The sequence below is a fragment of the Labeo rohita genome, chromosome 6, assembly GCF_022985175.1.
Source record: "Labeo rohita strain BAU-BD-2019 chromosome 6, IGBB_LRoh.1.0, whole genome shotgun sequence".
Taxonomy (NCBI): Eukaryota; Metazoa; Chordata; class Actinopteri; order Cypriniformes; family Cyprinidae; genus Labeo; species Labeo rohita.
In genome coordinates this window covers 30,731,377-30,747,830 of record NC_066874.1, presented here as the reverse complement: position 1 = coordinate 30,747,830, position 16,454 = coordinate 30,731,377, and the positions used below count along the sequence as shown (strand labels likewise).

Here is a 16,454-nt window from a genome sequence, read left to right as displayed (position 1 = left end):
AATAGATTTTATCTCTTTTCTTTGTCTTTTTCCCCTCATTTAGTAGGTGAGGTGACTCCCTGTTTTTGGAGGGCTTTGGTTTAAAGATGAGCTTTTGAAACACTTTGGAATCCTTGTCAGGACGTTTTCTTGCTTCCTACCGAACAGCCTCAGGGACACAAGCTTAACATGCACTGACGTGCGTGTTCAACCCTTCTACAGATGTTGCAACTTTTGATCTTAACGTTCACAACAGCGAGTGTGTAAAATTTAATGGTCTGCAATAAAGATTTTAAAAGCACATTTGCTTACTGAAACATTTTTTCGATGAAATGTGAAATATGTGAAATATCTGAAATGTGGACTAGATTTAAACAAGAGCGGTTTCTTTTTCCAGATCTTTTTCGTCTCGCTTTGGTCTGTTTAGCACCTCTCCGTCTACAACTTCAGAACGGTTCAGGGGCCAGTTGTCTAGATGACAGCACATTTACATGTTTAAAGACTGAATGCAGACTTCACAATGCAGATTGTCAGGAGACAAACCTCGCTTTCTTTCTTTCCAAAGCATCCATGACCCAACAGGTTTAAGCACAAAAGATGAAAGGAGAGTAAGTAATGGAAGTCTAAAACCCGTTCTGACACTTGTTGCAAAACCGTCAGTGCTCAGCCTTGGTGTTCTGACAGAAGCGATAAAGGTCACTTAAAGTCCAAATGTTGTATTATTACAATTTTTTTACTTTATTCCTGTTATGGCAGAACTTACTTTTCAGCATCATTACTCCAGATCCTTCAGAAATAAGCTGATTTGGTGCTCAAGAAACATTTCTTATTATTATCAGTGATGAAAACAGTTGAGCTGCTTCATATTTTTGTGGAAACTGATTTTTTTTTTTTTTTCAGATGAATAGAAATACAATTCTAGAAAATGTACACTACCAATCAATTTTTTTTTTTTTACAGTAAGATTTTAAATATTTTTAAAGAAGTCTTTTCTTCTCACCAAGCTTACACTTATTTGATCCGAAGTACAGCAAAAACAGTACAATTATGAAATATTTGTGCTATTTAAAATGACTGTTTTCTATTTAAATTTATTTTAAAATGTAATTAATCCTGTGATTTCAAAGCTGATTTTTTAGCATCATTACTCAATACATGATCCTTCAGAAATCATTCTAATATGCTGATTTGCTGCTCAAAAAAACATTTCTTCAGGTTTCTTTGATGATTCTTTGATTCATTTATCTAAAATACAACTTTTATAAATGTCTTTATCATCACTTTTGAAGCATTCTTGCTAAAAAATATTAGTTTTTCTGAAATGCTAAAACACATTTTTTGAAACCATCACTCATTTTCTCAAAACCTTAAACACAAATCCAAATGTTCAAACTAAATTCACAGAACTCCTGACTCTGGCAAAATCAAAGAATCTCTTCAAAACCATTGCAGCTGTACGCAAAATCAAACAAAGCTTACAAATCATACACATATTAGTCAATACTATACGCATACAGATCATTCATTAGACACTACATCAGAAAATTGAGTACACAGTGTCCTGTGCATGTAGTTACAGAAAAAAGAATGTTTACTGTATATGGTAATAGTATATAGTAGTACACACACTCAAAAGAAATCACACCTAAGTTTATAAATATATGTGCATATGTGTACATGTATTTCTATCTATCTATCTATCTAGCTGTCTGTCTATCTGTCTGTCTGTCTATGTATTTATCTATATATAGAAAATCAAAAAACATGCACACACTCAAAAGAAATCACACCGAAGTTTGGTGAATATACCAAAAAAAAAATAAAAAGGAAAAATACACACACATATGTCATACATGTGTGTGTATTTTTGGAGGGGAATATTCACTAAACTTTTAGTGTTTAGTGTTTTAGCAAATGTGAAAAACTATAAGTAAAAAAATGTATACTGACTCAAAGCTTTTGAATGGTATAGTGAGCAGCAAATCTGCATATTAGAATGATTTCTGAAAGATCATGTGACACTGAAGACTGGAGTAATGATGCTGAAAATGTAGCTTTGATCACAGGAATAAATGACATTTTAAAACATTCAAATAGAAAACAGATATTTTAAATAGTAAAAATATTTTACATTTAGAAAATATGTAATTCTTTTCAAGGCACCATTTATCAAAAACAATAATGTATTTTTAGACTTTTCATTAAACATTACCTGAATCACACAACTGTGCTACTCTTTAAGCGCCAACTAGGTCAAATATTTACCCACAGTGCCTCTGGCATCAAGTGTTTTTGAATACTACTATGAATTTGACTTTCAAATATTCATTCAGATAATTAGAAATTATGTCATGAGAAATGACAGGCGCTCATAACGCCTTCAAGGCGTATGCATGGTGGGAAAAGGAAGGGAGAAGTACATAAAACATTTTTACTGGTCACACTAAAGTTTACAGTTTATGCTCTATGTTTCAGTTCACTATAAAACAAGGTTTACGCTTAAAGGCTCATTTATGGGATTCACGTGGGGCAAGTTTGTGCTCCGTTTCAATTCAGAAACACCTACACTTTTTGTGTTTTATTGACCCGCCGCAATCAGGCCCTTTAGACTTTCAACAAATGTCAATCTTGCCACCCCCTCACCTTGACCTGAATTCCATCACTCAAACATTCCTTCTTTTCTTTAAAGGTTTTAGTCTTGTGCAATTCTGAGTGCCAACAATTTCACCTGTGACAGAACCACACCTTGAAGTCTTTAAGTTGTGACTTTCTGCATGGTGCCAGTAAAAAAAAGATCCGAACACAAAAAGTCATCTTGCTCTTTCTTTATTACTTTATAAAACAAAGTGCAGTTGAAGATGAACAAAACTTTTTTTTTATTTCAAAAACCTGCAAATGAACTAAGAAGAAAATGCCTAAATAATTTATAATACATAATTAACAGGTGGTATTTACACAGGAAAAAAATTAAAGAAACATTCTATACAGTTGCCATTATGAAGGCAATAAAATAGCCAGGCTTCTTCCTGGTAGAGGTAGATAAACATAGAAATGAGAGGGAACATACAATAACCGACAGAGTAAAGACACATGGAGTCAAACACAGAGTGATCCAAGTACGAATACGCTCCACAACTCCAGACCTCAACAATACGAGCTATGCATGAACATGAATCCAATAGTTTATCTTTCCAGTCTGAACATCAACAAATGCATACTTTAGTCTATAAAAACAATCATCTGCAAATTACATTCAACCCCTTATTTTTTTTCAACATCCTTTGGATCCAGCCCAAAATATAACAAGAAATGTATGAACAATAAGGTAGAATGTGTGAGAATCATCTAAGGTGTTTCTTAAGGCTAACTATGCTTTATCTGATTACTCATTCAACATACAGTATATGAAACAGATTCATATTAAGACGCAAGAACTAGATGACTTAGTAAAGTCATAAAACACTGAGAACGTTTTTCTTGCATTGACCATGCGGGTTTCCAAACGGAAATTTGCGGTGGGAAAAAATCCACAAGTCTTTACAGTCAGTCACAAGTGTTACACTTTGTTACTTTTTAGTCCAAGACGCTCACAACCTCTTGAGCTGTTCCAGTCTGGCTTTTAGCTGTTCTTGTCGTTCTCTAAGTTTCTCTCTCTTCTGTGTCAGTCTCTGGTTCTCTGTTTCCAGATTTCTGATGCTTTCTTTCGCCCGCTTTAAAATCACCACCTTGGACGCCTTGTCGTTATTGGACAGTTCGGGGACGTTGTCCCGTAGCCTAAGGAAGCAGTTTTTTAACTCGTTGCGCCTTTGCCTCTCCATCACGTTGTGCGTCCTCCGTCTCTCTTCTTCGTCCTCGGTGTCCGCCCCCTGTCGGGAGGCCAGACTGCGAGAGCGTCCCGTGCTCTGCGCGCTTCGGTGGGAGTCTCCAGACCCTCGGGAGCGTTTGAGAGGGGGCACGGAAACCGGGGAGGGCGGGGGCGGAGGAGAGGCGGGCCGCGGGGCGGCGTAGTTGTGCTGTTGTTGGATTTCAAAGTGACAGCGCTTGAGAGCACGCTGCTGCTCACGCCGACTGTCCTCCAACTGCTGCTGGTGTTGCGAGCGCGTCAGCGTGCTTGACCGCCGGACTGTTACAACATCAATCTCCTCCTCTGTGGAGCACAAGCACAATGTTAAAATCCGCTTTGAACAAAAACAGCTAAATAAACCTTGCATGCGAATCAAAAGACTCACCAGAATCGCTTGTTGATGATTCTCCTCCAGTGGACAGCGAGCCATAATCAGACGTGGACTCGATCTGCTCCTGGCTGTCCAGCGGTAAATCCTCGCTCTCCAGAGCTTGACAGGCGAGCGCCACATTGTGGCAGTCCAACGTAGAGCCAGCAATTTCAGCAAAAATCTCAGTGTCAATATCGGAGAGCAGGGGACTTGTGGAGAGCACCGCTGAGAGTTTATCCTCGGTCGGTTTTTCGCTGTGCCACAGGCAGTCCTCCGAAAGCGGATCCGAATCAGCCGCTGAAGCGCTGCCTGTAAAGTTCCAGTCCAGCTGGAGAAAGTCGCTGTCCTCCATTAAAAGTTCAGATACTAACTCCAACTGATCCACCGTGGATAGATTCTTTGCGAGCCCCGGTTTCATCGGAGGTGACTGGGGCGGCGTGGGGATGGACTGCAAGTCCTTCATGAGGCTCAAGCAAAACTCGTCGTCAAACAGCAGCGGCTCGGAATCGCAAAGCCAATCGTGCGATGGAGAACAAGACTGCAACATCTTGGCGGAACCTGTCAAAAAAAACGCAATCCTTTAAAATGACAGACAACGTGTATCCAAGAGTAAAAGTCCACTCGGCGTGTTTCTAAACGGCCTGCGAAGTGTTGTTCTTAAGCACTGCCGATTGTAAAGTTTCCCGGCTGGCGCGTTCATTTTTATTCATGTTTACAACGGTGGCTCCGCCCATGTGGGCGGGGCTAATTTCGCCCGTGCAGTGATGTCACTGAACAGCTGGAAAGGTCCCGCACGGAGTTTTTGTTCCATGCCAAATTTCTCACATTAAAAAAAAAAATTATGGTAACTCATACGTCTTTTTGAAAGCTAATAACGAGAAACGAGCTTACTCTCATTTGTCTTAATGGAATTTATGTAAAACCATTTTTTCTGTCAATATTATTGATATTACTATCTTAAATATCTTTAAACGCCTCTTTTCAATAGTCATGACATTGATTAAAGTGGCTTTCACCGAAACAATTTTTAAACCTTAGCGGTGATGAACAAAACTGCTTAAAAATTTAAAAATTATATGTTCCAGCATGATCAAACTCTTTAAAATAGTAACGTTGGTATTTAAACGGAACGACGCTGATACATACACGTTATAAAATGTAGATAAAGTAGAATAGACATTGAATGAAAAGACTTTATCTTTTTATAAATGTGCATTAAACGGCGGATCAAAAATCATAGAAGATCCACAAAGCATATGAAGCTGCATCAATGCAACTTTCTAAAACGCCTTCACTAATTTCTTTACGAGTAATGCACTTCCTGCACAAGTGAGGGGTTCACATAGTAAAATCATATGGAGGAAGCCGGGTAGACAGACCACATGCAGGAACGCTTTACCAAAAAAAAAAAAAAAAAAAAAAAGTCACGCCTTACCTTATTTTTTCCCAAACACTACGGCGAATAAAATCGATGAAAACCGTCGGTCAATTTAAAATAACTGTTTAAAAAATTATTTCAAAAACGTCTGAAAAACCGCAGATCCTACTTGCGGCATGTCAGAGCCCACGCGGACAGAAACTGGCAGTGGGTGTGGCGACGGATGGAGACCATTTAATTTTAAAGGGCGATGTACTGCCATAATTCCTCCGCGAGAAAACTCGCGCCAAAACTTATTCGACAAATGTTGAATGAAAACTCTTTTAGTAATTATGCCTAATTATAGTCTGTAGCCTGATATTCAATAAAAGCCTTCACGGAAAAGCGACTGAACAGCCGCGGAGGAACGAAGGGAATATAGGTCGGACCTAGTGTCTGCTGGTGCGCTCGTGCACTCAATGAACCGTACAATTCCAAGAAAAAGAAGGGGGGGTTGTAACTCACACACGTGTGCGAGTGTTCACAAATGCCGGCTCTGGTTTGCTACAGCGATAGTAGTGTGTACAAAAAAAGAGAAAGAAAGCTGCGATCACGTTGTGCTGTGGTCTGTTTTGGCGGGTAATATATGTATACAAGGACATACTGTTCTCAAACAGACACTCCCTGTATACACAGCTCTTCCGCGACTTAAGGGATAGAAATATGAACTTTACAGTGTCTGAAGTGCATATGAGGAAGATATAGGCGTTGGTTACATAACAAAAGAATCGCATCCGGCTCAACACGTGCAGAGGTAACCCCCCCTTTCTCAGGTGGCGCGAATGATTTATGAGTCTCCCGCGAATTCAACATATGGGCGGAATCCTGCATTCTTTGCAACCGCTGATCAGAATGCAACAAAGGGAAAATAGAATTCTCATACACGTTCAACGTTCAGTGTTATATGCTCTGCTTCTTCTTAAACGATCTAGACAACATTATCCATAGTTGTTATATGTGCAGTTTCTGTGACCTCAAATTAAAGAGGTAGTGCAACTTGAATTGCAAGGCATTCCAAAACAGATTAAGCAGTATTTAATTGTATAAATTATTTATATACCTTAAACTATGTTAAAAATTAAAATGCAATAGTTTTCGAATGCATTGATCATTCAGGATACATAAAACATTGGGTGAATGAGCAAGGATATAAATCACACTGCATATCAGTGACTCAAATGGACAGAACTGCATGTATTTTAAATGTCCTATAAATGTTGCCACCTAGAGGCAGCTGAATTAGGCTAGTGTACCAAGACCTGGTGAACTCTAGACGGATGTAGAGCATTACGACATCGCTCAGTTCGCTTCCCATCCCTATAATCCAACCTCCCTAAATTAGACCCAGAACTTTACTGTATTTTTCTCACTTTGATCTAGAGTGCTTTTAATGTTTGTATATATTCCACTAATGAAATGAGATGAATGAATATTGCACAACGGACAAAGACTAGGAGAGAGCAATGCTCAGTAAGTTAATGCACATTGCAGTCAACATAGCCGTATGCACTCAATCAGTCTGTTACCTCATCCCACACAAAGTTTAAAAATAATGTTTAACTTCAGACTGTAGGTAATTCTTTCATATGTCAGATTTGTCTAGGAAAGGCCTTTTGGAGAAAGTTCATTGTTTGACCAGCTTTCATGCGGTTTGTGGTGGCAATGTGTGGTTGTTAAACTCAACGGGAGGCATTTTCTAAACCGAGACTGTTTAAATGTCTTGCATCACTCATTCATGTTGCTTCTAGCTATCTCTAAAATAGCTCCCATATGTTGTCCAGCGACATGCTTTAGACATGGAATTTAAATGGCTTATGTTCATTCAACAAAGAATCCCATTGTTTGTAGATTGCCTCATCAGCACTGCTTAAAGAAATGTTGCAATTTTAGCCAAAGCACTTACACATTTCCAATGAGGTATTATTTTTTCTCTTATCAGGACTGTATAAAAAAGAGAACCTGTCTAGACAGTCGTCCAAAGATAAGTTTTGCAAAGGCCATGTTCCCACACTGTCATGTTAACAAGTTCACTATTCCTTACATATATAAGAGTACACTCTAAAAAATGCTTTTAACTCAGCTGTTTAAAAATTAGTATTTGGCTGGCCAAAATAGATAAACAGATAAATAGTTATAGAGGCATCAGCAATAATCAAATAGTGAACATTTATTAAAAAGCAATTTAAAAAACATGTATTATTCAATTATTATTTAATTCAACTTATTAATAAATGTTAATTTCCAGTCTATTTTGGCTTAATTTTAAAGGGGTCATCAGATGCAAAGTTCACTTTTACATGTTGTTTGAATATTAATGTGTGATGGCAGTGTAAGTACAAGTCTACCCTATTATGATAAAAATCCATGCAGTGGTTTTTAATTAATCTGTAAAAATAATATTCCCTTTTTCAAATCGAGCCATTCTAGGATGCCTGTCGTTGTGGGGTCACACCGACAGAGGCCGCTCCCACGATAGTCGATTGACATGAGCGTTTTACCTCAGATCAGTTGTAACAGTCCCACCTCCAAACATGGTTTTGATGCCGGAGCAGGGATTTAAGTTAGACAAGAATTGAGCGATTGAGGTGTTGTGTTGTCATCATTTACTCCTGACATCTGAGCTGCTGAAGATGCAGTGGATTACGGTTGTCTGTGAAGGGAATGCGCCTCCCGAACTACATATATCCGTCCATGTTCGCACAAATCATTTGTGATCCAGCTTCACTTACAGCAGAAGTGATTATAAGGTTTTTTTTTTATGAATCTTTGCAATCGCCTTTCCTAATAATGTGCTAGTTAGCAAGTTTAGCGGCTAAATGCGGCTAAAGTAAACAGGCTCGTCACTCCACAGAGAGAAGAGAGGGGCGGGGCAAGCAGAGCTCATTTGCATTTAAAGCAGCCTCGGGATGGGATGATTGTTGCAGAGCTGATTTTGGCAAGGTAAAAAGGGTGTTGTTTTACACAACCATTGAGAATTTTTAACCAAAGTATATTATAGACTTTTCTTTAAGACTCTAAAGAATCATATCAACTTGTGGAAAATGGGCATCCCTTTAAGCAAGAAATACAGTAATTTTTAAGCAATAGTTGAGTATATAAAACTACCCAGAAGGCTGGGTTAAACCTTTAACCTAATCGCTGGGTTTGTCTGTATTTCACCCAGTATTTTTAGAGTGTAGAATGTAAATTAATTACTGCTTGAAACTCATTATAATCAGTTGAAACTTTTACACTCATGTGAGATGAAGTAAGCTACAATAAATGAATCATCACTGATGAAACACACACAAGGGGTGTTTGTATAATGGATAACCGCACGCTTTTGCTTTTGTGCTTTTGTGAATATGAAAGAATGACAAAGCATAAAGCATCAATACATAAATAAATGCATTTGTTTGAAATATTTATGACCCTTTATATGGCTTTTAGCGATTGTGTATAGAATGTTTTACACTTTCTTGCATGACTGGCTATTTAATGTTCTTAGCAAACACTTTCTTAAAAAAGAAATTTTAAAGCAACTGCTTTTAAAATAGCATTCTGAATTGGGAATAGCATACTATTCTTAATATTTTCGCCTTATAAAGAAATAGCAGAAATAGGGAGCGAGCCATTCCGACTTTGGCCCTTCTTGCTTCTCGTGACCTTTAACTTCGCTGATTCAGCTTGAGTTAGCTTGACTCAGGATGGACAGAAGTTTTTCGTACCCAGTTCGACCACAAGGTGTGGAAAGTGAGGTTTACAATGGCATATTGTGGTTTTGCTGTTCCCCCTGATAATATTGTCGTGTTCAGCAAGGTCTGCAAGTGCAGGAAGAGAAAAGCAGATAACAAGAATGACACCACCTAACACTTTTTTTCTGCAGGCAATCAAGCATTGCAACATAAGCGGCCACAACTTTCCTCAGAAGTGTGTGGTGTACGGCGGGGGAGGGAGGGGACATGTCAGGGGGAGGTCTGCCTGTAAACTGGTGATAGTAACAGTTTTAAACTGTGTAAATGCTGCTCCTCAGGGGTCCTAGTGTACATCTCCCACTGATGCTCCAGCATATCTGGAGTCACAGACTGTAACTGATGCCTCACTGGAAAAGACCAATTCACCAGAAGCAGATAGAATCCTCTTCCTGTGAGACTGTTACCGAGTTACCTTCATCCTTCTTTAGTCGGTTAACTTTTTCTGTCACATATAAGTCAGTAAGAGAAGCATTTGCATAGGCCTCAAGTACACAGAAGTGCAAACTTACAGGAAACTTAGGAAATAAGAGTCTAAGTCAGTCATTACATCATCAGGGTCAGAAAGCAGGGTATATGTACATTTTACTTTCTTTTTTGTTTTTCAGTGCATTGATGCATGAAGAAAAATGGTCATGATAGCATATTAGCAAAATTGTATAAAATATGCACTTTACGTTTAAATACATGAACATGAATTAACAGGTAACAATAAGCAATAATTAATTTTTTAGTCATTTATTATTCTTGGTTTATATGATTTTTCTTTGCTGCTTTGCAGTAATGGATGGAATAAAAATAGTAAAAAAAAATGTATATTATATTATATTATATTATATTATATTATATTATACATCTACTTGAAAATCTGGAATCTAAGGGTGCAAAAAATCGAAATAATAAGAAAATTGCCTTGAAAGTTGTCCAAATGAAGTTCTTAGCAATGCATATTTTGATATATTTACGGTAGGAAATTTACAAAATATCTTCATAGAACATGATCTTTACTTAATATCCTAATGATTTTTGGCATATTTTGACCCATACAATGTATTTTTGGCTATTGCTACAAATATACCTGTGCTGCTTAAGACTGGTTTTGTGGTTCAGGGTCACATATAAATATGCACTTTACTATAAGTTTAAATACATCAACATTAGTCAATACATTAGACATCACTAACTAATAACTAACAATGAGCTAAATTTTACCCACAGAATTTATTTTTAATCATTTATTTGTCTTGGTTTATATTTATATATTTGTGCATTTAGCAAAAGTTACTTACTTTGCACTTAAGGAATACATTTTATCAATTCATGCTTTATCTGGTTCATTTAAATTTACAGAAATACTGAAGTGAGCATGTTTTCGTATATTGAATATTATGCTTATATTGTTAGAAAACATTTATATTTTGAATAAATGCTGTTTTAACCTTTTAAGAATCCTAAAAAAAGTATCACAGGTTCAAAAAAAAAATAAATAAATATTAAGCAGCACAACTGTTTTAACATTGATAATAAAAGTAATAAATCAGCATATTAGAATGATTTCTGAAAGATTGTGTGACACTGAAGACTGGAGTAATGATGATGAAAATTCAGCTTTTGCATCTCAGAAATATATTATATTTTAAAGTATATTAAAATAGAAAACTGTTATTTTAAATTGCAATAATATGTCATAATATTACTCTTACTCATAATATTTTTTTTCTGTATTTTTGATCAAATAGATCGAACTTTAATGAGCATAAGAGACTTCTTTAAAAAAAGCATTAAAAATCTTAAGCAAGAAGAACTAAACATTAACCAAGATTACTAAATGCTGTAAAAGTTTTCTTCATTCATAGTTAATATGCTACCATATGTACTATAAAAAGATTGATTTTCACAGATTTATTTTATCTCAGATGTTATTAGTCCTAGCTGTAAATTTAAACCTTAATGAAGTTTAGTAAACGATACAACAGGTTGAGTAAAATTGAAAGTGTTCATTGATAAAGTTTCAAAGAAGTGGACACTCTTTACTGTTACTCTTGCTCTGAATACACATGACAGGTTTCACTTCTGCTTTTGATGCTCTGTCAATTTGACCACATACCACCAACAGTTTTTTTTTGCTTTGAGGGGCCCCTTAAGTGGGAAGGAATCAGCCAGTACAGCAGCTATGAACGTTACTTTTGCAATACATACTTTTTTTTGACATATTTGAATTGACGTTTCCTCTCCTCTTGGACACTTTGTACTCAAAATGTTACGTTATGCAGTGTGAACAGGTGTATGTCAAAAACCACATCAGTGGGAAGTTACTGTTTCAAATTAAATCAATAAGAAAATTCAGACAGTGTTAGGTTAAATATGTAAAAAAAAAAAAAAAATTGGAAACAGTTATAAATACTTCATATTTTGGGGGGGGCATGTGATACTTTTTTCAGGATACTTTGATAAATAAAAAGTTAAAAAGAACAGTGTTTATTCAAAACAGAATTTTTGTGCTACAATGTACACTACCCTTTAAAAGTTTGTGTTAAATGGACAAAAAGTGATAGTACAGATATATATTGTTAGAAAAAGATCTTTCTGAAGATGCTGTTCTTTTTATTCATCAAAAATTCTGAAAAAAGTATCACAGATAACAAAAATATTAAGCAGCCCAACTGTTTCCAACATTGATAATAAATCAGCATGTTAGAATGATTTCATTAGAATGATTAGAATGATTATTATTTCATAATATTACATTTTTTCTGTTTTTTAGATCAAATGAATTAAACTGTGATGAGCATAATAGACATCAAAAAACAAACAATTTTTGATCCCAAAGTAGTATAGTTTTTATATATGTATTATTAAATTACATTACATTACATTACATTACATTCTATATATATATATATATATATATATATATATAGAATTACATGTTGATATTTATATTAAGTAAAATGTATGTAAATTTAAATTAAAATAGTATAAATAAGAAATAAATTATATTTTAAAGTATATTAAAATATAAAACATATTTCATATTATTACATTTTTTCTGTATTTTTTTATTAAATGAATTAAACTTTGATGAGCATAAGAGACATCTTTAAAAAAACATTTTTGAACAGTAGTATAGTTTTTATATATGTGTTATTAAATAACATTACATTATATATATATATATATATATATATATATGTATATAATTAGATGTTGGTATTTATATTGAATTAGATGTATATAAATTGTAATTAAAATGACATAAATAAATTAATTATATTGAATTGTATTATTATATTCTAAATAAAAAATATTATATAATATGCTACATAGTTTATATATATATATATATATAAAGCGATAGTTGATGCATTGATATTTATATTGAATTAAATGTATATTAATTGTAATTAAAATGACATAAATCATAAATAAATTTTATATATATATATATATATATATATATATACACACACACACAATGATATAGTTTTAATGTATTATTACATTACATTTTATAAATGAGTGTATATATATATATATAATTAGAAGTTGATATTTATATTGAATTAGATGTATATAAATTGTAATTAAAATTACATAAATCATAAATAAATTTTATATATATATATATATATATATACACACACACAATGATATAGTTTTAATGTATTATTACATTACATTACATTTTATAAATGAGTGTATATATATATATAATTAGAAGTTGATATTTATATTGAATTAGATGTATATAAATTGTAATTAAAATTACATAAATAAATAAATTATATTGAATTGTATTATTATATTGTAAATAAAAAATATTATATAATATGCTACATAGTTTATATATATATATAAAGCGATAGTTGATGCATTGATATTTATATTGAATTAAATGTATATAAATTGTAATTAAAATTACATAAATCATAAATAAATTATATATATATATATATATATATATATATATACACACACAATGATATAGTTTTAATGTATTATTACATTACATTTTATAAATGAGTGTATATATATATATATATAATTAGAAGTTGATATTTATATTGAATTAGATGTATATAAATTGTAATTAAAATTACATAAATAAAAAATTATATTGTATTGTATTATTATGTTGTAAATAAATAACATTATATAATATGCTACATAGTTTATATATACTTATATAATACACACACACACACACACACACATATATATATATATATATATATAATTGCTTGTGAAGCAATAACTGACACGTTGAAATTTATATTGAACTAAATGTATATAAATTGTAATTAAAATTACATTATATATATATATATATATATATATATATAATATAAAATTGTAAATTGCAAATCTGAGTATGTAAAAAAAAAAGTATAGAGAGATTTGTGTACCATAGTTTAATACTTAGGCTTAGTGGTTTGTTCGAATCATTAACTCTAAATTTGAACAATATTGCCTTAGCAACCACCAATCATCACATCCCGCCAAATATGAGTCATAAAATAAAGCTAAAGTTAAAAAATAGTAATGAACACAGAATCTCAGAGAAATAAATCAGATCTCACAATCAATCATTGATTTGTTTGGAAACACATGAGCGCCAACACGAGTGGTTTCTTGAGCAAACATTTAGAATGCAAAATGTCACACACTCACACACACATCCATCCACTAAGATGACGATCAGAAGAACAGAAGGAGCTCAGTGTTCGAATGAAAAACAGATGCACACGCACACACACGCCTCTATAAGAAACATCTGTTTTTTTTTAGCAGGGAGTCTCCCCATCTGACAGTGTCCTAATGCAAGCTCTGAAACAATGTCCCAATCTGTATGTGTGCGGCAGACGGTCCAAACCAAGGTCATCCCGGCTAGAGCCGTTCCCACTTTGATTCCCTGATAATTATAACATTCTTTCAAGGTTTAACCACAGAACCTGCGCAAATTAAAGATTTTAAAGAGCGCAGATGTCCTGAAGTGACCAAAGGACGAGCAAAGCAGTAAAAACAACCCTCTGTGTAATTCACATGGCTCCCACATGAGGGGAAACGTACAGGGGATGATCTGTTTTTCAGTCTCTTCCTTGAACTTTACACCAGTACGTTTTCTAGGAACTCGGGATATAGTGCCTTGACTGTAGAGGAAAAGTGGTGCAGCAAGAGGAAATATGCAGCGGGAAGGAGCTCGATGTAAAGCGGAGTGAAATAAGAGAGGTAGAATGAGAGAGGGCATCACCATAGTACCTCCAAATTTAGACTATACTCAGAACGAGTACCACAGAGTACAACCGACACTGCGAAGCCACCGCAGATGCCGGAGAGGTCCTGTATCAGCAGAACATTGCAAAGCACATCCGTTCCTCCTGGCCATGTAGGGCAGAGAGTTGGCACACATGCCCCTATAGCAGTTGGTGACCACAACTGACCCGCAACCTGACGCCACGCGTGCCACCGGCGTCCACTGAACCCTCCATTCATCGCGGGCTCCCGAAACCACTTCTCAGAAACAATGTCTCACTGTCCGCTGTCTGCATATGGCAAACTTCTTGCACCATATTCTCAAGTCTTAAAATCACAAGACTGCTCATCCAGCATTCAACTAAAGACATTTAAAGGGACAGTTCACCTTTTTGTCATCATTCTGTGGAACGCAAAAGAAGATATTAATAGCAGTCCAAGCTGCTCTTCTCCATATAATGGAAGTGAATGGTGACCACACTCTTTATTTACTCTTCCGCTCTTTAAGGCTTAAAAATTTCTTAAATCAGAACAGAAAGACTTGAATTTATGTCATGCCATTAAATGTTGCATGCATTGGAAAAAAGATCTTCCTCAGACTTTTTGTTTTTTAAATGCCGTCTAATTATCCTTAAACCACTTACTTGAGATGCTTAAAATTGAATGTGCTAAAATTGTTAAAAAAAAACAAAAAAAAAACTGAAAACTAAAAAAAGGTTAAAATTTAGTGCTGTCAGGTCGATTAACCTTGATTAATCATATCCAAAAGAAAAGTTTGTTTTTAAATAACATATGTGTAGTATGTATATTTATATAGATATATATTGAAGAAATCATTATTACATGAAATGTTTGCTTCATATTGTTTATGTATTATTTATTAAAAAATTTTAAATGTTTTTTTATTATTATTTGTTTGTTTTAATATTATTATTTTTTTACACTATTGTCTTACATATATTTTTGCAACATTTTGAACCCTTTTATTTGTTTAATTGTTTAATTAATTTGCATAAACCTGCATTCACATTCATACTGAATGTTTTAAAATTGTTAAAAAATATTTATATACATAAAAGTATATTTATATACATATATATTGAATAAATCATTATTGCATTAAATGTTTGCTTCAAATTGTTTATGTATTATTTATTATTTTTTTAAAATGTTATTATTGTTATTTTTTTATTTTATTATTATTATTATTATTATTATTTTACACTATTGTCTTACATATATTTTTGGCACATTTTGAAGCCATTTTTTATTTGTTTGTTTATTTATTTAATTAATTTGCATAAACCTGATGCATTCACATTCATATTGAATGTTTTAAAATTGTTAAAAAAATATTTATATACATATATATTGAAGAAATCATTATTACATTAAATGTTTGCTTCAAATTGTGTATGTATTATTTATTACATTAAAAAAAATTGTATTATTATTATTTTTTTTAATGTATTATTTTTTGTTTTTACACTATTGTCTTATATTTTTGGCACATTTTGAAGCCATTTTTTATTTGTTTGTGTATTTATTTAATTAATTTGCATAAACCTGATGCATTCACATTCATACTGAATGTGTTTATATTTATATACATAAAAGTATATTTATATACATATATATTAAATAAATCATTATTGCATGAAACGTTTGCTTCAAGTTGTTTATGTATTATTTATTTACATTTTTACAATTTTTATTTATTTTTTTATTTTATTATTAGTTTTTTACAATATTGTCTTATATTTTTGGCACATTTAGAAGCCATTTTTATTTGTTTGTTTATTTAATTCACATAAACCTGATGCATTCACATTCATTATTAATTAAAATTGTATAATTGTG

At 33.4% G+C, this 16,454-nt stretch overlaps 1 protein-coding gene across 1 annotated transcript; it reads right to left on the bottom strand.

Annotated features, from left to right (window-relative positions):
* Nucleotides 1–2,789: 2,789 nt before the first annotated feature.
* On the bottom strand, nt 2,790–5,796 carry mych (myelocytomatosis oncogene homolog). Its single transcript, XM_051113206.1, has 3 exons — nt 5,629–5,796; nt 4,209–4,751; nt 2,790–4,126 (listed from the first exon to the last, which is right to left on the bottom strand). The coding sequence occupies exons 2-3, from the start codon at nt 4,738–4,740 to the stop codon at nt 3,567–3,569; spliced, it is 1,092 nt and encodes a 363-aa protein (XP_050969163.1). The 5' UTR covers nt 4,741–4,751; nt 5,629–5,796; the 3' UTR covers nt 2,790–3,566.
* Nucleotides 5,797–16,454: the final 10,658 nt, after the last annotated feature.